Source organism: Excalfactoria chinensis, chromosome 4 (assembly GCF_039878825.1).
Source record: "Excalfactoria chinensis isolate bCotChi1 chromosome 4, bCotChi1.hap2, whole genome shotgun sequence".
Lineage (NCBI taxonomy): Eukaryota > Metazoa > Chordata > Aves > Galliformes > Phasianidae > Excalfactoria > Excalfactoria chinensis.
The window spans coordinates 30070947-30094623 of record NC_092828.1 but is presented as its reverse complement, the minus strand read 5'-3'; the positions used below and the strand labels follow the sequence as shown (position 1 = coordinate 30094623).

At 40.3% G+C, this 23677-nt stretch overlaps 1 protein-coding gene across 1 annotated transcript; it reads right to left on the bottom strand.

Moving 5' to 3' along the window:
- Positions 1-4797: 4797 nt before the first annotated feature.
- Positions 4798-23226, bottom strand: EIF4E (eukaryotic translation initiation factor 4E). Its single transcript, XM_072336822.1, has 7 exons — positions 23108-23226; positions 14561-14667; positions 12830-12925; positions 11523-11586; positions 9516-9629; positions 7007-7146; positions 4798-5144 (listed from the first exon to the last, which is right to left on the bottom strand). The coding sequence occupies exons 1-7, from the start codon at positions 23123-23125 to the stop codon at positions 5030-5032; spliced, it is 654 nt and encodes a 217-aa protein (XP_072192923.1). The 5' UTR covers positions 23126-23226; the 3' UTR covers positions 4798-5029.
- Between the last annotated feature and the right edge of the window lie 451 nt (positions 23227-23677).

Below are 23677 nucleotides of genomic sequence, written 5' to 3'. Positions count from 1 at the left end.
TATGGCTCAGGGTGAAATGCACTAAGATAACTACCCTGTACACAAGAAAGAAAAGGCTCCAATAAAACATAGCTCTAATTCCAAGAACGCCAAACCTTAGATGTAAGGTTGGCTTCAACTCTTCAATAACGTAACATCAATAGACAAAACATAAGGAAAAAGAGATAGAGCTAAACTATCTACCATAAGCGAAAGCCAAGATTAATTACAGAAAGTCACCCAAAGAAACCTTTTAGAAATAACGGTATTCTACTCTGAAAAATAGAAAAAATAGATGAGTCATTTTTGCTTTTATATGATATATTCACACACATACTTTCAAGTATCATTTCCATTATTATCATACACGGCTAAAAAAGAAGTGAACCCCATAAGCAGACCATGCCAAAGAAGTCACAGTCTTTATCTGAGGGGAAGGGTTAAGCAACAGCTGGAATTCCATGTTGTAGCACTGTAGTGACCAAAAAAGCAGTGACTGGACTTCGTAGTTTTTACCTTTAGTTTAAAACGTTTTAGAAAGAGAGAAGCCATGGGAGCAGTACAGGCAGTCATAAACCCCACCTAGCTGTGGTTAAGCTCGTCACAGGCTCAGTACTAGCAGGGGGTAAGAAAACTGAGTTTAGCACGCAACTGATACCAACAGACTGACTCCAGATCGGTTGTTTTTACATTTAAGGCATCACACAAAAAGTGCTGGGAAACAAAACAATCGCCATGTGCAGTCACCATTCACACTGAACTCTCTGGACATCAGAATCTGCTTTATTTCTAAACAGGGAGGCTTAAGGGGCATCCCGTGGCCTTTTGGCAAAACGTAGAAATGACCACAAAAAGGGATTTGATTGATAGGAATTTAAGTGCTTATTAAAGGCTTTGCTGCAGAGCTGGATGCATGCAAACAAGTTCTGGCAGAATCCAAAACCTCCACAGCTGAAGGGTAGCGATACCATTCAAGCAGCTACGCTGTAGAGATCAAAAACACAAAGTCTTCAAATTACAGCAGCTTCTGGAGCTTTGAAATGGTACCGGGGAGGTTCAGCAGGTGCACAGATAGCTAAGGCTGGTTGGTTCCACAGCTTGCACTCCTGCTCACCTTGCTGGGGTAGACTCTTGAAACAAAACGGTCAGGTATAAACTACTGCGATGTCACTTTCAGATAACTGGTAGCTGAGAGATGGGGATGTGGAGAGAGTAGAGCTGTAGTAGAAGATCAATAATCTAAGCAAACTCTTGCCACACAGCCTCAGTTCCCAAAAATGAAGATGTCTTGCTGAGTATGAGAAAGAACACATTCTCCATAAGAACTCTGTGAGACCTAATTCAAACCTACGCACTGAAAATCATAGAAACCATTGACTGTTCTTAAGAGAGTAATGGATTCAATATGGAAAACATCTAAAACTAAGGACCAGACAGCTTGAAGGCTCTATGAGTTTCACCAGAAGGCTCAACCACATTGTTTAGTTCTCCCCAGTGCAGGATGCCCTTTAAAGATCTAGTTTTAAAACCATCAGGTCCAGACTCAGATGTAAAGCTTCTTGGAAACAATGGAGGTTTCACATACCGAAGCTAATCCATATCACTTTACTAGGTTCAAATCTAATGTTTTTGCTTTTATTAAAGGTCCCATTGAGTGTTTTTCTCAGCCTGTCGGACAAGGTATCATTTTGTTAGGTAGAAGTTTGAAGCTCAGCTTAAGCTTTGCTAAAAAAAAATGAAAATACTATTCTGAATTCTCACAAGTCGATCAACTCAGTAAAAAAATGAGTTATCCTGAGCTACAGACAGTCTGAAACCAGACAGTGAAACAGACAAGAAAGGGATCATGAAAAACACTGCCTATTCCAAGACTTACAGGAGACCCAGAAGCTGTTGATTCATATGTACTCCTCATCTTTAATCCCTTCTTCCCAGCCTGTATCTTTGAGCGCAGTCATTTATTTATTTATTTTCCTTGCTTTGCTGGTTTTGTACCATATAAAAACACTTCAAAATTGACACTTCAGACATTTATTGTCCAGTCTTCTCAGGCTCACTGAAACACATTTAGGTAAATGGTTAGCTGCTGCCAGAGTTTAATGACATTAAATACTTTGTACAAAACTAGTTATTTAGACCAATTTAAGCGCCTACTGCCTCTTGTTCTATAAGGCAGTGGCCATTTTATTAATACACAGAATGGACAGCTCTCAGGTTTCTCCCATAGTATCCTGTAAGAATACAGACTACACCATCATAACAACATTATGCAGCACAAAACAGTTGGCAAGTTTGAGAGAGTGAGGTTGATGGCCGCTTTCTGGCAAGAAATCACAGGCATAGGTTAGATATTTGATAAAGTAAATATGTAATTTAATTTCCACCCGAGTTTCCTAGAAACGCAGCAATTGATGTTTCAGCAATCAGAAGCTTCAAGTCAACCTACTGCAAATTTTCAAGCTATGGTGCGAGCCAGATGGCTTCTTAAGTAGGCTCAGAAATTTGAGACCACACCGGAACTACCATCAGTCACCTTCCTAGGTGAGCAAACGCAGCAACCCTGAACAAGATTCAGTTCAGTCTTGCAGTGAAATTAAACAAAACCAACACTATATCCTTCTCACAAGAGCATTCAGTTTAAACTTGAAGCTCTTCACAGATGGACAGTGCTACCTACAGTTTTGAATTACACTCACTTTAGCGAGTCTAGATCCAGTGCTCCCAAATTACATGTGCCTAAACACTCTAATTTTACCATTCAAGAGACTGATTCACCTTAACCTCTCCATGCATGCAAATCTTACTTATTTAGGATAAATACGAGCTTATTAGGAAGTGTCAAAGCTATTATAAACTTTACTCATCTTGGGGATTATGATACAGAACATAAATGGTTTAAAGAAACTTAATTTGAGCTTACTTTAATTGAAAAGATGACTACTGAAGTAGTAAGCCTGAAAACGGGTAGAGATGACTATATTCTATGAATGGCCCTATGAAACAAACTCATCTTGCTCTACAATCCTGCTGAATCAGGGCAGGCAAACAGTTACACCAGAATCTACAGAAACCAGCACACAAACAGCCTAATGGTGCTCCCCACCTTCAGTGCCCATCCTAGTTAATGACCAATACTGAAGGCATAGTATCATTAGATGTCACGGGATACAGTTATCTGCTATGTAAGTGTTTCTTTCTAGATAGAGATTCAGAAGCTAACATAATGCCTTTTTGGTATTATCTAATGCACTACTTTCTCATAAACTGTGCAAGAAAGTGTTCAAGTCTACCTACGCATGTAGAAATACTGAACCAGAGGCAGATCAAAAAGCCTAATTCAACTAAAGCTTCATCACCGGTGAGTGACTAAACTTGCTTTAAGGAATTTCATTAAAGACCAACAAACCAACACACATCTGCCTTTAAGTTTAAAGAGCTATAATAGTCCTGTTAAGATCCTTAAGGACTAAAAATTCAGAACGCCACAACACTGATTTGCTGTATGTTCTACTTTTGTACAGAAAAGGAAGTTCTAGTATTGTACTCAACATGAGAACTGAACTCAGTGGCCTTCTCCAAAATTCTCCCCTAATCCTGCACGTCATTCTAACCTGCAGCTCCCTCAGGAACTTTCAGACCAAAGTTTTGTTTCAAAATAAGACATGCAAAACAGACTGTCTAGTTCCTCATACATTTGTTCTGTCGCCATTTCCTAGTGCTCTTGACTTTTGTTTCACACAGCAATTATATACTTATAACAGAACCATTCACTTCAGTGCTTCTACTGCAACTGCCACCTGAAACCAGACGGCCCCTTAAATACCTTCAAATTTCTTGGTAGGCACCGAAGCCAAAAGAGAAACGGTGCAAACCAGCATCAGTTAGACCAACCACTAAGAGAAAACAGTAGCCACATCAATATAACTTCACTTTCTTTTAGGGTGCTGTCTAATGGATTTAGTAAACGTTTCAATAAACCACAGCTCCAGGCTCATCTTTCTTGGAAGACACTACAAGAGAAGCCACAGCAGAGACTGCCTTGTCACAAGAAGTACAAATACTTGCTGTGCAGATGGAGAAATAAAAGGACAAATCTAGTTGTCTAAAAGACAATTCACTGTACACATTTTATTTACAGTTTTGTACACTGTCTTAATATGAATGGGACCGCTTTTCTACTTGAGCCATTTTAACCAAAGCAAAATAAACCTAAGGAATACAAAGTGTTAAAATACAGCGTAAGATACAAAAACAGACATACTATTTCTAGGAAGGAATGTAAATTATGGTGTTACATTAAAAAAAAAAAATCCACAATTCTGATTAGGAAATCACACAAACAAATCACCGAATTGGACTGAAATGCATCAATTTGTATCAAAGCTTCGAAGTTACAAAAAAACAAAAAATTACCAAAGAATGCACAAAATTAATGTTTATTCCACCTTTGTCATATTCCCAGATTCTTCACCAATGTTACATGAGCAAAAACAACTGAAATCAATATATCACTAATGTTATCAAATAGGGAAAACAAATAAATTAATCTAGCAGCCATCAGCATAGGTTACAGCAAAGGTGATGCTGTATAAAAAAATTGCTAGAAAACTGTATGCACCATACTCTTTTCCAAACCAGCAAAATGTTACTGCATACAATGCAAATGTAAAACAGAGTAATTTCCTGCAGGTACAGAAATGCAACTTTTCTGAATACTGTGGATCAACAAATGGTTTTTTGTAATAGTAATGTTTCTACCAAGCTATTACAGAGTGGGCCAGGAAAACATTTATGACTCGGGGCGGGGGGGGAAGGGGGGTGTACTAAAGTTCTGATCGGTAATGGTTACTTCAGCCAAAATAGAAGAAAAAAAATGAACACAGAAGTACAAGACAAAGGCGAATTCGACTTCTCACAAATCTTAGCAACATTTAGATGGAAATCAAATTTAAATGTAGTCCACTCTGCTTTTGAAGAGGCTTTGGTTCAGCTCCCAAATCTCGATTGCTTGACGCAGTCTCCTATGAAAGAATACTCAGAAGGTGTCTTCTTAAACAACAAACCTATTTTTAGTGGTGGAGCCGCTCTTAGTAGCTGTGTCTGCATGGGACTGATAACCAATCACTATCTTTGGAGGAAGTCCTAATCTTTCCTTGTATACTCTCCTGGAGAAGAGAAACAGAAGAATAACTTAAGCAATGCTCTTCCAAAGGAATAGGTAACAGGACAGCTGCATTTAACATCTTCTGCCATTTCCACGCCTAACTACATGAATGCACTTAGCTTCCCCACTAACTGAAACAGTTTAAAAAGTTTCTTGGGTACAAGTATGGACTTTAAACATGAATTTTCTAGCTCACTGCATCAAAAAAACTGTAAAATTCTTACCAAACAATAATGTGCATAACTGTAAAATAAATGCATGAAAAATAATGTACATAACCGATTCTACTGCATTCACACGAGTATCATCAATATTGAGCTCTATTCACACATACAAAGAACTGTCAAGAAGCCATCATCCAGTTCCAGAACTGCAGAGATGGTTAAGTAACTTGCATGAAATGAAACAGCAATTCCCTGAACTACAGGCAGCTTACCACCACGCTTATCAGCTGAATTGACTTGCAGTCCTTCCTTTGAAAAGTTAAGGAAAGCAGGACCCTGCTGCCCCCAGTTCATTCAAGTACTGTCACAGACACCTGCCATACCAAAGCTTTAAGAGAATCTCAGCTTGGATGTTTTGACTTCAGAGATCAAGTCATCGTGATCCCCCCCATACACACACTATGCTGCTTAGTTAAGAGTATAGGATGTAAGCTAGTGGCTGTAGGTTGCAACCTCTGACTAAGCCATAGAACAAGCTTTCTCAGCACTGTTAAAATTAAGTTAATTATTTTAGCTTACCCTGATCATGATGGGACAGTTTACAGGATTATAGCTTACTCCAGTTTTAACTGTTAAATAAAAGCTTGACACAGTGCATTTGGAGTTATGGCAACATGGCAATAGGTAGCTTACTCAAGCTTTTGTCAGTTTGTAAAGTCTCAGCTTTTACGGGTAGATCTTTAATGGAGGCATCTTAGCTGCAAACAACATATTAAACTGCGCTCAATCTTACATCAAACCTAGCAGATATTTTCCATCAGCAGAAGATGTGTACCACAGCTGGTTGTTTGTTGTTAGTCATCTTTCAGGTCTCAACAAGATCATACTGTAATTAAATAGTTGCTGTAAGTCTGACCTCACCAGATTCAGAGGTCCAAGTGAGGCACATGCTAAGAGCTATCCTGAAAGTCACTATGCCTGACAGTTGAATTTTGGCTTAAGACTGGAAACAACCTGTGTATATTCAAGAGGCCTTCAATGACTGAATGAAACATTAGGTAACTTTGAAACATCAATATCACAGCAAAAAGAATCCACAGGTTTTATCAATATTTGTTAAATAGCAGACTAAATGCATTCTCCTTAACAAAGACAGTCATTGTCTTTTACCAAAACAAAGACCAGAACACACTATTTTATGTGTCAGATCCATGAAATCCAGCATTTGGTTTGTATGTAAGTAGACAAAATGAAAACCAGCTCTAATGAAATATAAGAACATGCTGGTGAGCTTCATCTCCCATTCCCAAGCATCCTTTTCCCCAAGAACAAGCTTACCAATGCTCTATTGTTAGTAACCAGCCAGCTTTACAAACTGGCATGCTGCAACAGAATTTACACCACTTACAGAAACTACTTACAATACCTCATTATGAAACTAAAAGCTCCTGCCAAGATCTGTGTTGAACTCTTGATTATTTCTATACTACAGCAAATAGAGTACAGTAGTTCAAAGAAGTTGCTGATGTAAGCCCACAAAAACTAAGCAGTAAAGCAAACAACTTCATAGTGAGTTACTTGAACTTGGGATACAGCTCTGCTCAGGTTACATTTGCCAGAAGCTCAGCTTTTAAATTAAGTAGCTTTAAATGCATTGTTACACTTCACATTTGTTTGAGAAACAAATCACATTACTTACCCTATATGCGTAACAGCATCCCTGTTTTCACATTCAGTTGTCCATATTGCTATTTTATCACCTTTAGTTCTAACATTAACAACAGCACCACATACATCATCGCTGTAGTCATCAAATGACTCCCCAATAAGGCACAGCAGCTACAAAACAAACATTAACAATTAAAATAGCAGCTCCAAGTCAGAATCCTGCTCCACAGACAGAACACTAAGTGCATGAAGAACTTTGAGGAATGTTATGTCTTATAGCCACTAGCCATACAGCAACAGTATTCTGCTGTGTCTTATCAAAGTTCCAAATGTTACAAGTGATCGTAAGCTCAGCTGGCAGTAGCATCTTCCTCAAGTTTCTCTTCTGTTTTGATAGATGATCACTTATGTCTCCCTCTCAGTCCTCAATCCAAATAGGTGCAACAATTAAAGGAATTTATTATTCTTTATGAAGTACACAGACAGACAAATGGGAAACTTTAGTCTACATTCATTAACTGGAAAGAACCTGTGAAAAACTATTCGAGCAATGCACATCTGTCTAAGATCCGACTTCAATTCTGAAATGCACCAGTTCAAAGGCAAACTAAGTATCACTTTTAAAGTTGTATCTAATGAAGTACTTCCTTAGGAAAATTCAGAGTTCCTAAGAACAGTGAATTGGGAATCAGCATCCTCAACTGTTCACAATGCACGTGCATCAACACTAGTGTGCAAGTAATACAGGACTGTCTTCCCAGATTTCTAATGGCCAAGTTTGGAAGTGGCAAAAATGATAACTTGATGTGAGGTTTCTAAGGAGTTATGTCACTATCTGAAAGTGATGCTTAAAAGCTTCGACTTTCAACTTGCGCAACACAAATTCAGATACTCAAAGCTGGTACGTTCTTGTAGTTATTGTTCTCCACACTGAAGTACTCCTCTCTAAACGGTCATTTCTTTGACTTCACTAGTGCATTACATTTTAAACATACTGGTTATTATATTTATTTTCTGGAGTCACTTGGAACATTTGGAAATGCAAAATATTAAACAAAGCAGGTCTTTCAGTGCTCTCGGGAGCTGCAAAGTCTGATTTCATCAATGAAATAAAAAGGACAAAGTGTGCTACTGAATAAATCAAGTATAACTACATATACCAAAGATCACATCCAGCAGCAGTACACACATCCACCAAGTGGTGAAAGCCATAAAGATTTAAGGCTAAACCATAGGAACATTCAAAAACATTGCTCAACAGCACATAAGTTAAGCAAAGACAACTACAACACTCAATAAGGACCAGTCAAGCAAATTTTTCATGAATGTTACACAAGAGGAAAGTCTTCTCAAATTCAGTTTAATCTCTAGTTAAGAATGGTAAAGGCTGTTACATTTTAACAAAAACCTGCTCCAAAGGAGAGTGATAAATACTGATTTCTATTGGAGATGGCTGGTTACAAATAATTATGGGAATCAGATAGACAGGATTACTTTAAAATACATCTCAGTCACCTGGCCATTTGGGCTGTGCCATCACTTGTTAGTAAACAAAAAACAGAGCTTTCATAGAATCACAGACTATATGGACTGTGCATTTCCAATGCACATGAAATGGCTATCAGGAGTCAGAAGGACCTTCACGTATGTTTAAATGGAGTGGTCAAATGCACATATCAAGAGTTTCGTTTACTCACGTAAAACCATATTTTGTCCATTACGTATAATGTCTAATCTTCCTTCCCTCAAACCACAGTTATAGTGACCAGAATCAACTTAAATGCTTTGGTATTTTGGACACCCTAACCTTGATTCCAAAGGCCACTCTTCTCTTTTAGGAAGAATACTAAGGCAAAGAAAAGCTACTTGGATTAGTTTAGTTTTAAAGAAATTGCTTTGCATTATATTGCATATAATAGCTGCCCCTAAAAAACACAGATCGTATCTTTTAGACTACTTAATTGGTTCCTAGGCAGTACAATAGCATTCTTTTCTACAATATATCTACTGCAAAACAGTATCTCTGAAAGTACACTTAACATTTAGGTAACAGCAATGGGGAAAAAAGCATTTTTTTACAGTATACAGGAAGATTTTGCTATTCCTTCCTTACTCCAGCATTAGGACAAGCAAAGAAAGAAGAAAAGACAATTCTGAAACTTGCTTCAGCAAGATCAAAACCTCGGAACTATTCACCTGTAGGAGAATTTGTAAAGAAATAATTACCTGTAAGCAGTTAAAGTAAACTTAAGAGATCAAGTATTATTCTGATAGTTGTGCAAATATGCTGAGAACATCCTCTGGGACAAGGTTTGTATAACAAACAGATCAGGAAAATTCTAAGAAAATAATCAATAGCACACAACTACATCAAGCATCTTGTTGAAAGATTGTGTTTCAAATGCAGCTTGTCAATAAATTGTGGGAATAATATGTTGGCATGAAACTGTGAGTCCAGAGTGGCACACAGGAATAACAGAGCACTTAAAATATTAAACACAAGTTTCTTCAGCTGCAACTTTTAAGGCCTCATTACTTACTGTCTCTAGCCAGAAGCGATCAAGGTCACTTCGTCTCTGCTGTTTGGTTAGTGTAATTAGCCATCGGCCTCCTCGCTTGTTTTTTTCATCTTCCCACATAGGTTCAATCCCATCCTGGAAAGAACAGTCAGAAGTTAAATCAGACTTGGCTTATACTTGTCCTTGGGTATAACCAAAAGACCAACAATAACTGAAACAGCACCAAGAAGTATAGTTTGAGATACATACTTGTCTAGAAATACCTCTGGACCAACACTAAAGTTCCAAAACTGCTTAAAAACCACACCTTTCCTAGTGGTTTTTTTTAGCTGTCGTTTGTATGAAAGATTCTCAGCCCAAGCTGAAGCTTTAGCTACACACTATAGCATGAAATACATTGCAAAGTCAAACATCCACCCTGCCCTCTCTGAAACCAGATAAAATTAGCAGCCACATTCTGGAGTCTTTATTTTAAGTCTTGGACTCAGCACAACATTGGCCAAGTGCTCCACTTATGCGTGAAGATTACTTCACTAAAAACACTCTGTCAGTCTCTCTCTGACTTCCTGCACACATGGGGTGAAAATAAAAGGGTTCTAATCACTAGGGCCACAAAAAAGAAATAAAAGAGAATCAGCAGACCATTGAGAAATAAGTCACAGCCTCATTCATGCACTACCAGTGGCCCTGTACAACATTAAATGACTCTGCATTGATGCGTTGCAGCCGCTCCCATATCTACCAGCTACACTGAACTTCAGGAAAGAAGGTCAGTCATTAAAAAAAGCAGGTAATTGTCTGGTCAGAGAAATTCAGACAAGAAATAGCTATGAAGAGAGCCACACTATAGAATTTCAACTGCAACCTAATTAAATGCTCAACCTACAGGATGGAGCAGAGCCAGTTCACTTTCTCAAATTTCACACCCTCGCTGGCAGCTGCAGAGCTCAAACTGCTTCATCATCTTTAAGAGGAACTCTTATGAGGTCACAATTGAAGGACAACAGTAAGAGATCACTCAAGTCCGCAACAGCTGACAACTCTATACCTGTTCCACATAGATGGAAATTGAAGTTTCCTTTGATAACATGCAAACACTGAATAGATGCACATAGAGACAAATTTAGGATTCAGACAAGAATACAAGCATGATCTGTATTTTCCCTAAGATTTGAAGGGATCTGTTTCTTAACATTTACCAGTAAAGTTTCTCACAACATAAATATTGTTACCTTCTCAAAACCAAGCATAACTACCTCTTCACTGCCCAAAGCTGCTGGGATTTACAATTTGCGTACAGCCTACTGAGGGGTCCCAGCCAGGGTCTGTTTCATAAGCAAAGGAGAAGCCAGGCATCAGTACTTACAGGATTATTTACGTATCTGAATCCAGAAAGGAAGCTGTATGTTAGAAGCACTTCATAGAGGTTAGGAATTAATTTAGAGCTCCAAATCAGATGTCCACTCCAGACAAGAGGCAGGATTTCATGTATAATTTCTCCTCGGCATTTTCTGCTAGCTAACTTGAATGCTCAATAACTTGTCAGCCTTGTGTACAGTTTTCTATTTCATGCCTAAGGAATATGGCACTTATGGTGTCATAAAAATTAATTACAGGAGTGCTTTGCAGCTGCCTAGTAGCGTTCATTCTGAATGCTGAAGTACATCACAATTCTGCATAGAACTCAGCCATTTTGGCTAATTTCATGTGACAGTGACAACTTGAAAAATCTATTTTCATAAAACTAAGACTTAATTATTTGTACAAACATCTAAAAGTTAGAATGAAGATAAACATAACTACAGATCAAAGTGTGCTGGCTTTAAAATGCTAAAGGAATTACTTGCATTTTTAGTATCAGTAACTGTGATTTTCAGAGTGCACATTTTTGGAACTTCCTAAAAATTAAGACTTTTAGGACATCTCCAGCTGTGCTCCTGCATGTCTGAAATGAAATGTTTGGATGCTGTCTTGCTTAGTTGGGAAACCATCGATCAACATGTGAAGAAAAATGGTTAGCAAGCATACCTTAAACAGCGAGTAGTCACAACCAGGCATTAAATTACTAGAGAGCTGGATATGGTTGTATAAACTATTGGAGGGAAAAACAGCAGGATTAAAAACGAAACATTATTTTAAGGTACAAAACTCTTAAAGAATTTAGGACATGTCTGAATAAAATACAAAAATTAAACAGCACTAAAGTTATTCAGAAGCAACCCTGTTACCTAGGTTTTTTTCCCCCAGGAGTACAAAAGAATTAGCTTTAAGAAGTGCTAGCTCAAAGCAGCAGAATGGAAGCAGGTTTCATCAACGCTTGCTGGGCTCCAATACCACAGCATTTCCCAGAAATACCTTTCCTTCTTCTAAACTTAGTTCTAACAGTTAAAAAAAACAAACATAACTTATTTGAACTTTCATGCAACAAAGGAAGTTCCGTGCATGTGTACTCTTCCTCTATATATGCATAGAATAACAATTTATTCTCCTATGGTTATTCTCTCTGCAGAGAGAGATTTTAAAAAGTATTCAATTAGATTTTATTCACTAACGTACTCTGTAGTTGAAGACTGTAAGCCCGATAATTCAAACTGAAATAAGAACTCATAAGGCAAGAGAACAGATGATTGGAAGAACAATACAAAATACAGCCAAGAATTAAATTCACGACTACACAATTGAGAGCTAAAAAGTTGAGGCAGTTTATACAGCCTCCTCACAAGGAGGCAGGTGCTTTTCTTTCCTGCACTGCTAAGGTGACACTTCAGAAGATGGTCTGCATCTAACACTAAACCATAGTTCAAGACCAATTAGCACTTAGGCATGGTCCAGTACTAAAAAAGAGAACGAATTACTTCAACTTATTTTATACCTTGGCTGGAGACATCTGAACACTTTTCCACTACAGCCTTAGATTACACAGCTCAAAAACTTACCCTTCACCAACTATACTGATAAGCTTCAAACAACTTATTACATTTCCCACCAGGGGGGTACAAAAACTGGTTTCAAGAACCGAGTCCTACTCCCCTCCCTCCAATGACTGCACTGACAAACATCAGCTTAAAATCTTCAACATGTTTCTTCTCTGATGGTGCTACTTTCAATGATGTGCATTAAAAAAAATATAAAGAACATCTCCAATTACACATAATTCAAAGGTTATATTATTCTAGGTTACATTCTGACAAATTCTGAATAATCAAGAAGATCTGGCCATTAATCTTATAGGTATTTCCAAAGAGTTGTGGCTAATGAACTTTATGCCTTCTGATTTTGGCATACATTTAGCTATCGCGTATCAGCATTGTGCAGACTGAGGCATGTTTACTTACGCCCAAAAATCTTCAACAGTATCAAACTTTGAGATCAGACGGAGGTTTGCTTGCCAAGTTTTGCTCTTGTCATTTTTAAAAAACCAGAGCGCCCATCTAAAGGAGAACAGAATACAAAATAATAGCACCTAGAATTAAAGTACGTTACAAATAAAATTCAGTACTGATTATATACCAAGTAATCCCAAACCTCAAGAGGTTATTAGCATGGAAAGCAGTTTTCATTAACAGGCAACGTGAAAAACTCATTTCTAAAATCTAGCTCTACAGCATGTATCCTAGAGTTTCAGCAGTCATGGGAGACTTGGCTATTATATCAAGTAATTATATCATATCAAGTTATATTATCATTGAGGTAATTATTTCTAATGTGTTTGGGTCACTTCTAAGACTAAATCTCTAAGCCTCAGATGGTTCCCCTTTTTGCCACTGGTAAACTGCAAAGTCCTCCCACCAGTAACAATCACGGTTTGAAGCGCTGCCAACTAGTCCAATCTGGAACTCAGCTGCCTATTCCATAATTCCTCTGTAAAAGTCAAAAGCTAATTCTAGTGTATGCATACAGATGAATGTCTCCCGAGCATTCAACCACCGGGAGAACAAATTGAAATAGAAGTCACTTGAATTCATTTTTTTTATAAAACTACCAGCTTAAGCTTCACTTCGAGTTTTTAGATTCACATACGTGAATACTTAATTAAATTTTCCACCCTATTTTCTTCAATATCTCCACTGAGTACAAGTTTAAACACATACTATTAAAAAAATAAAAATAAAAAAATAATCTTTATACTCAAAGACATTCCTTAGGAATCAGAAGAACATTGTCTAAAATGCTGGAAGGAGGCGTTTAAGAAGAGGCCTATTTCTCATGTTGATCACTTCAGGAGCATTGAGCTGACTCAAGTTAGCACTAGAGTAGATTTATCTTCCCACAGTACTCCTGAAATCATCTGGTGTCCATTTGCTGAGACTTCCTGACTATTTCAAACCTTGCTTTAGAAGTTAACTATTTTCTAGAAAAAGTCAGCAAAATAATTACAGGAAAACAGACAGAAGACAGGAGACAGTGAAGGGAAAAGATGAAACATGACATACAGTTCTCATTTGCTCAAAACAGAAAAGAGGTCTGACACACAGCAATATTCTATTTAGGGCAGCACTTAACAGCAACTCCACAACAGCTCCTTAGCTGAGGAGATGAACAACCAGCTGCTCTATTTGAGGTACATGTACACTGCTGCAGTCACTTTGCACATTTAAACAAATTCAACCTGTAAGCAGCTTAAAACTTCTGTAGAAAGTCGGTCCAAGTGCTAGTTTATCAAGAAATTTTATACTTGAGGAGTCCTCGCTGTCTCTGCAGCGAAGTCAGAAAGCAATAGTAGCTTACTAATTTAAGTAGTGCCTATGTCTGCACACTAAACATAGAATTTAATTAGGAGGGCTTGTATTTCTCAATGCCTCTTCTTTATTTCCAACTGCGACTCCATATTTTTCTCAATAAAATTGAAAATTCAGGTGCCCTACAGCTTTTTCCCTTAATGAGATATTAATACAAGCATATGCATTAGCTCTTTACAGTGTTTCTTCTGCTGTGCTTCCTACAGGTGATGACATTATTATTGTAGACACCAGCCATTCTGGATATTTCAAGTCTAATAAGTAGTTTGGCTAAATAAGGCAGCTTTACTACTTTCAGTTCCATATCATGGCTTTCATACTACTCACCTGTTTTGTAGTGGATGCTTAATATACTGTTCAGGGCTGGCAACCTCCTGAGTAGGTGCTGGCTCGGTTTTCTCCTCTTCTGAAGGTTGAGGGTTGGGAGTGGTTTCCTGTTTGAAGAAAGGATTTATTAATAAGTTCCTTCTCAATTTTCATTGTTGCACTTTAACTCTTCCAAGTAACTTTAAGACCGCAGAAACTTAGAATTCCTCTAACTCAAATTGGATTGGGGGAGTGTCAAATCACATCACAGAAGCACAATTTGTATCCCTTTATCTTTCACCACCTGAACAGGCCCTATAATACCAGTTGCAGGGGTTCCCATTGAGCTGTTCATCAACTTGTTGCCTCTGTCGTTTGTCCCCACCTCTGTTTACTGGACAAGTTTGTCTTCAACTAAGATGCTGCTGAGTTATTTCGGAAATAATATTGTACATTATCTAGAACAGGCAGCTCTAAATCAATTCCCGGAACAGTAATAGCTTCACAATGAAAATATGATGATTTTTGGATAAAATAAAGCATCACTGGAAACAGAAAGTCTGTGCTTATTTAGAAAAATGTGCTATTACAAGTCTGAGATAGATCCAGAACTTCTCAATATAAAATCACTACTATAGGCAGGGAAAAAACTAAAATGGTAAGCAGGTATCTTTATTTGCAACATTACTACTAACAAAGTTTCAGGCACCAAGCAACACAATTTAAACAGTTATTAGTTCTCAAACATCAAGCTGATATTTAATTTCACACGGTTTACCACAGGTTTGCCCAATTCTACGTTCCACACCCTTCCCCCTCCCCAAATCTCTACAGAGTGTTACAGATATCAAAAGTTTCAACACAAAAGAGAAAGAACATTCCCTTTGCACATAACCCCCCCAGCCAAGCTTGTCATTTGAGAAACCACTGTGTCGGGTTTGCAATTCTAATGGCATACCTTCAAAGCCAGAATACAAAGCTTTATTGTGAGGCCAAATGCTCTCTCCAGTTACCACCATCTCTCCCTAACCTGCAATTGATGCTAGAATATTGCAATAAGACAAGAAATGAGCAATAGAGTTCATTTCCTCCAGTTAGCCCAGAAAAAGCACTTCAAGAATACAAACAAATATGAACTACAGCAGACCCAAAGACCTTAGGCATTCCTAAATGTAGCAAAGCAAAAGCAGTACTTAAATTGAGATTAAAGTTTGTGGTCTTAAAAGAATAAAGTAACATAGGAGTGGATTAAGTAAATCAGGGGATTAAGTCTGTCATCTAATGGAGGGAGCAATTTCCAAGTTACTCAGTTCCTCACGACCAGAGCTGCTGAAAAGTGGAATGGATTTGAAGTGATAACAAGCAGCACTTAACCTTCACCGGACCAGCTGACAAACTCTCCTGGCAACATCAAGAGACCTGGCTTAACACAGACGTTCATTATCAATACATCTAGTGCTACTGCTTAAGAACAGCAGTATAGTTAACTTCAGACAAACTACACTTTCACGCCTGGGGAAAAAGATGCTTATTTTAACAGTCTACCTAGCAAAGACATTAGTTCAAAAGCTGAACATAATTTATACCACATTGAAGAAGGCTTTCATATGCTCCCATGCTCAGACTGAGATAGGAAGGCCTCATGGGGATGCGACAATTAGGGTACTGCTTCGATTCACACACTACAAGGGGTAGGTAGTACAATCACTCACCTCTTTTAAGGGAATAAATGCTTTCTAAAGAGTCCCTAACGAGGGGCCATCACTACTTAACACTGCTTTCTGCGGGCATGTCAATCTGTCCTATTTCCTCCAGTGAAATACTCTAACAAACAGAACAGTCCTTGATGTATTAAACAGAGGACCAGTGAGAGTTTCAAATCCTTTCTAGTGTAAGATTTACAGTCTTAGACACATCTATTTTTAAATTGATGGGATGGGATTAGATCCATACCCTTCCCTTTAATCACAAACAGGAGTCCCAGAGAAGAAATTAAGATGGTCAGTGCACAAAGGCGACCAAATACACCAAAGAAGTATTTCAGCAGCTCCCTTGAGTTACAGCTTGCAGTATAATACATGAAATCAAGGTGTACACAGAACACCCTGTCAAACGCTTAATTTGAAGGGTATAAATAATAATAATAAAATAAAATAAATCAGTATTTGGGAAGTAAACTAAGTGCAAGGGTTCGTGCTAATACTTGCTTTCATTCACATTATTCTACAGTTGTAAATCAATTCTAAATAGCAGGTATCAAATGCTAAAGACTTTTACATCCAACAGTGTCTTGTCAAATTGTACTTTCCAAACTCATTCACATTTGCTCAGTAAAGAGCTTTAAACCAACAAACAAAGAGCTGATCCTGGCATCTCCCAGGTCACTCTTCCAGAAACACAACAATCCCAATTGGAAGGATTAATGCCTTCCAATTAAACCAAGCACATACAGGACTACCATATAAATGTAATTTCTCATTTCTAATGGAAGACAACATCAGAAAGGCTTAAGATAGCACCTGCAGACAATGCAAAAACACAATGAGCCTCAATACCTACCCTGCACACCAAAGGTCACCCTTGACAGGGTAACCACATGAAAGTCCATTTTGGAACAAATGAAGACATCTGACTCCACAGAAGTGTTTTTAAGTCACCATAATAATAACTCTCTTAAGATGCTTTGAAAGCTGCGTAACTTTAATGAAACTCAGACTATCCATCCTTTCAAGCTCTTGCCCAAAGCAGCACATGACAACTCACTTCTAAGACTTGGCCATGGTCTCAGCTCAGGACCATGTAGTTGTTGAGAACGAGCCCAGCCTGAGGAGGATTTCATCAAGGATAGGCACAGCTGCACACACCACAGTAAACTTGGAAACAGGTGTAAAGTTGGAAGCAGAGTCTTTTATCACAAAACTTTTCTACTTAATCTAAAGCAGAAGCTTAAAGCAGCTTGTGTGCACTCTACCTTTCTTTTCCCAGCATTATCCATCAAAATAAAAAGACTTTCATTTTCAGTTAGTTAACCATACCGGCTCCCTTTTCTTTTCATCTCATTTATCTCACCATTCTACCCAAACAGAAGTGTTTGCATAGCAAAGTATTTCCCATTAATCAAACACAAAGCATGCCAGTTCAGTAACCTCCAGAATCCCTTTCTTGTGCCCAACCTCTTCCCAGCTACTGAAATCCTACAACAAACCACAAGCATGCACCCAACACTGCCTTTACATGATTCTATAAATACAGCATGAATTAAAGTTATGTTTTGTGTATTTTACCATTTCACACCTCGAAGTCTTGCAATTGCTGCACTATTAACTTAAAACCAGATCGTCTCCACCCACAGTTTCTGGGCTTCTAGACTTGTATTCATTTACAGTATTTTACTATTGCTCATAACTAATGCCTTCTTTAACCTAAAATTGACACTGCGTCTACTATTAAACCATCACTGGGTTTGCTGCTTTTAAAACAGATGTAATAAAAGAGGGTAGCATTACCAGCCAGACTGGAAAGCTTCAAATGGCCAATCCTACTCCTCAAACACAATACAGCACGTAATTAGGAGTGACACTTGCTACCCACATGCTTCTTGATGTAGGAATCAGCTTGCAGGAGTCTACGAAATATTCACCTACTCAGCATTCAGTGACTGTGCCTATCTGCAGTTACCTGGATTCTGACACTTGCAGACTTAATTGGTGTTATTCATTCCTTCTCCACAGCACATAACGACCAGTGTATGAAAGGAAGGTGTGCATGTCGCTGGGACAGGAAATGGGTGCTGCTCACTGCAAGAACTGCATAGTCAGGTTATTTAAAAGAAGCAACCCGCTTGACTAGGTTCCACCCAGTGTTCGCAGATACCGCCCCGACCACATCCATGATTTAATCATCTACAAAAGTTGTTTAGGAAGTCCAGTTAAAAGGATGACATGTATGTTCCAGAAGGATGCAACCTCACACCTTTGTGCATTCCTAATGAAACTTCGGAGAATCCAGCTTGCAGAAGAAGCTTGTGCAGTTTCTTTGAATTAAACCAAACTAAGATACATCCGAGAGGTTCCACCCCCTCGCTTTGGGTGTCCAAAAGAAGAAAAAAAATGTGTGGCCCAATTTGCAGATGTCTATGACAAAAGTACATCACTTATCTCCTGATGCTTCTTGTAGATACCCGTACTGCACCATAGTTAGGACAGCTATTCACAAAGTACCAAAATCAAGAGTTACTTATCTCAAGTACTCTAGAAAAAAAAAGGATTTAAGCCCTCCCACATGCTGAGAGAAGACAAAACTACCATGGCATTCTACAGATCAGCAGGACTGATACCCAACTCAGAGGAATGACTACACAGAGGTAAAAATCACAGAGTATATGTGTTACTGATTGGAATAAAGGTACCAGTAGCACCACACTGCAAATCCAGCAATGTAAAATGGCTTTTCAGACAGCAGAACAAAAAATGTTCTAGGCATAACAGAACCAAGGCCTAACAGGGAACAACCACCCTGACAGTGTTTAACTTAGAACACCACAGATTTCTAGAAGGCATTCACCATTAGAAAACAAACATGGCTCGTGATTTTAAGTGAGTGATACCCCAACAAATCAGGAGAGAAATGCAACACGAGTACAGGAGGATAGGAACAAGAGATTGAGCAAGTAATGCCACATCTCACAGCAGTCTGTGCTCTGCTGCTGCCCATGCTACTGGAACATGAAACCTACAGGTGGGGAAAGATGACTAACAACCCTCAGTGCTAAACCCTAAGATACACACACACAAAAAAACCCTCCCCCAGAATTGCTGAGAACAGCTCCAATAACTCAAGGAAAAAAAGTTGTGTGTAACATCTCTCATTTCCATAATCAACTACTCTACACAACAGACAAAAAAGTACCCCAATTACTCTAAATATATAGAGCCGTTCTTGCAACTAAGGCTGGAATTGCACATTATCAACTGAAAAGATAAGATACTCAGTTTTCAGAAATGAATTTCATAATGTAATAGTGTAAGGATGCTTGGGAGGTCGCTCCTCAACCACAGAAACCAAACTGATAAGCCCAATTAAAGCAGATAACATACACAAGCAAACAGAACAAACAGCACTAGATGCAAGAAAAATGGAGCACTGATTAAAAGATTATGCGCTTGAACAACTGTTCCACACATTTAGAAAAAGCTTCAATAGTTAAAATTTTACAGCCTTACATCCATTACATAATAATCAAGGACAAGTGTCATCTTCAGGCAGTTAACAAAACATTAAATTGCACATAAATCTATAGACAACACTTTTAATACCTCCACAATATGAACAATTTTCTTCAAATTTACATTAATATTACATGTAATATCTAATATTACATTTTAGGATTTAAAGAATTTCCCTTTCATGCATCACACTGCCTTCTAGCACTGCTCATTTGATTCCCTGCACCGCTCATTTGACTCCCTGCCCTGTCCATTCAAAGCTCACATTGATCTTTACAGAGCTACCAAAGGGTCACACTTCATCTTCAACACTTCCTATGTATCCCTAGACCTGAAGGTTGAATCAACAGAAGCAGCATTAACACAGTCTCATAACTATTTTTAATGCATTAGCTCGAAATAAGTTTGAAATTCTATATGCACTGTGAAATGTATCTGTTCTTAAACTGCTTTCAGAAAGATGTTTATCTCAGTTACAAGATGTCCAACGCATTCCTTCTCTTAAAATAATACAGGAGGCATTGTATTGCCAGAAATGTAATCTACAGTGAGGAAGTCAACTTGTGCTCAATTATTCAACAGCACAGAAACATTTATGTTCACTGTACAATACGTGAGCTCTGTACAGATTTCAACCAGAGCTGGACAAGGCTATAGCTGAAGTATCTAGTAATAGGAGTAAATCTAAAGCTGAACCTGGCCTGCACTGAATGTACACACTAGTTCTCTGTCGCTAATACCTCTCAGCACACCTTGTATTTGAAGAGCTATTTCGAGCTTCCCAGAACGTCAAGACCCTATACCACTGTGCTTATATCCCTTCAGGAGTAATACCATTTCACTCAAAGAAAGATCAGCTCAGTTTTGAGTCCTACTTACTATTTTGCCCAAACAACTGTTTCTCAGGCTATATGACTTGAGTATACTCTTGAAATGGGAAGACAGATATCTAAGACCTACATTTGACCAAGTGCAAAAGTAGCTGTCACAAACCAAACCAAAGAACCATAACGTTTGTTTCCAATCTGAGCAATAAGGGATTAACTGCTCCCACATAAATTACTTCCACACAACTTACCCCACTGCACGTTCGTTTCTCCATGGCTACATTTTAAAGTCACCTTTGGTAAATTACTGTTTACTAAAGCACTACTATTTATTTTGTTGTTGACTTTGTGGACTTTTGTACAGTGCCATCTGATCACATTTAAGGCTACAGATGAACAAACTAATAGGACACACCTGCATATTTGGGCAAATCAATCTACAAGTCTTAAAAGAGCAACCGTCCAGGACAGCACAAGAACAAAATACATCCATAGTTCCTACTTCTCAATTTTGCAAACCATCACATTTTCTTTGCAGTGGAAGTATGAGCCACTGTACAACAGACTTACACATATATAGAATAATCTTGCTTTCCTTACCAGCTTCCATTGGAGATTCTGGAGTATCTCCGCCTCAAGTCTCAATATTCCTAAACAGTTCCAAAAAGTTTTTTCCAGCCCCTTAACATGATATAAAACATTTCTAGAACTTGCATGTTACTGAAAACATGCATCACCATTTTTTAGCAAGACCCTGCTAAACCTCAGACAACATTTTGAAGGTCTACAGGAAAAGAGACTCCCTGTGATCACAAGGTAATCAAATTCTTAATATCCCCATAGAATTAATTTGTTCAGTGGAATATTATGCAGTATTTATGCAACACTAAGCATCTAAGATCTCTGTTACTATGTGGGCTTGACTCAATGCTTAGGTAGAAACGTGAGACACCTATAAGAATAATAAACAAAGGTTTAGCTATTTAAAGACATTTAAAATGAAGCAAGCATAGCTGATAGTTGTTTCCTGAAGGAAAGCATATTTCATTGCAAGAAGACTCTTTGGCAGCAATGCTGCTTGAACAGTCATAAGTGTTGGTCCATCCTCTGCCCTCAATAGGTCAGTACAACTTCTTATCATTGCACAATAAGCTGGATCTGGGGAACCAATCTCACTGGGAAATGGTGTGACAAAAGCCATTGTTTCTATCTGGCTCAGTAAGGCCCCAGATCTAGTTCAGTATGCGATCACACACTTGTGCAATGGAGAGCAATTCAGAGATGATCGTGCTTGTGCCAGCATCACAGCTAAGGAAGTTACAAAGCTATGCTCTTTGCGTAGCTCCCATTCCAGCAGTCATCAACATCACATCAATATGACACACTGTTTATCCCAACACCTGCCAAGCCCAGCAACCATTACAAAGCAGTGAGTTGACACAAAGCTCTCACCTTGGGAAACGCGTCTATGGGACACCAAACCCAGAGCTCAACACTGTGGCTGGTGACCGTGGGCAGAGTACTGCAGCTCGCTGTCCTAACAACTGCTGCCCTGCCTTCCTGGAACTGCCAGGCAATTTACAGATACTGACCAACGCCATTGCTTCTTGTAAATAAAGGCACTTATTTTGTTCATAAAAGAAAATTGTGAGAGCCAACATCCTTTACAAAAGGGTATAGGACCATCTCCCTTACAAACTATCATTAATCTTTATTGAAAAACAGCAAAGCGGTTGTTGGATTTAAACACCAAGTGCTACAAAGGAGGCACCGGCTACTGAGGGTCGGTAAGCCGCAGCCACAAAGAACCCTTCCTTCAGCCTCTCCTCCTCGCCCTATAGCCAGGCGGTCACCCAGGGCCTACGGAGCGCATGGGACCAGAGCAACGGCAGGCCTGGGCCAGCTCCAGCTGCTCCAGTTCTTCGGGGAGACGCAGGCAAGTCCGGCGCCCGTAAGAGCGCGGTACCACGAGCACACGTAGGAAAAAAAAAGAATGACGTTTTTAGTTATGAACGAGTCCCCAGAAAGCTTCCATCCAACTGCGGGCTTCGAGGCGGAAAGGCGCCGTCCCGGGAAGGACGGACGGACGGCCCGCCCGCTCCGCCCTCCGCCGCTCTCACCCGTTAGCGCCGCCGTTAGCGGCGGGCCGCGCCGGCCCGGCAACATGGCCACCCCCGCGCGCCACACGCGGCGCCGCCGGCCTCCTCCTCTTCCCCCTCCGGCCGCCGCCGCTCACCTCCCGGCGGCCCCCGCCCGCCCCGGGCCCGGCACAAAGGGCGCCGCCGCGGCCCCGCCGCCTCCCGCGCCGCGCTCCCCTCCCCTCCCCCCGGCGCCGTGCGTGCGTGCGTGCGCTCCGCGCCGGCCCCGCCGCCCTGCCCGCCCCCGGCCCGGCACCGCGCGGCCCGGCCGGCACCGCCGGGGAACGGCGGCGAAAGGAACAGAGTGCGGCGGGCGGGAAGGAGGGGGCGGCGGGGCGCGAGGGAGCGGCGTGCGGCGAGCGGGAACGAGGCACTCACCGGTTCCACGGTCGCCATCTTAGCTCGGTCTGGCCGCAGCAGCCGCGGGGCGGGGAAGGGGCGGGGGGAGGAAAAGGGAAAAAAAAAAGGAAGGAAAAAAAAAACGGCTACGAACCCGGTTGGCCGCGCGGCGGTCACGTGGGCACCGCGGCCGTTTGGGAAGGGGGAGGGGCGGGCGCCGGCCGTCGGGCGCCGGGCGCGGCGAGGCGGCTGCCGGGAGCTGTAGTCCGGGCGCGGGGCAGGCCGGGAGCGCGAGGGCGCGCGGCGCCGCTCCGCCACGCGGGTGGCCGCGAGGGGCCCTCTGGCGGCCGGTGGGTCCGCGCGGGGAAGCCGGGCGTGCTTCGTCGTAACCGCGGTGCGCTGTGAGAAGGGGTAGAGCCGGGCCAAGAGGGGTCTCTAACGGGATACAGACGCGGTTGAGCTCGTTTGTAGGTCTGCGGGGGAGGGAAAGGGAGAAGCGCTCTCCACCCGAAGAATCAGGCAGATCGGAGCTTAGTCTGGTGCTGAATCTTTAGAGGTGGTGAGTAAACGAACGTGAGGCCCCTGGGCTCGTTCAGCCCGGAGCGGAGC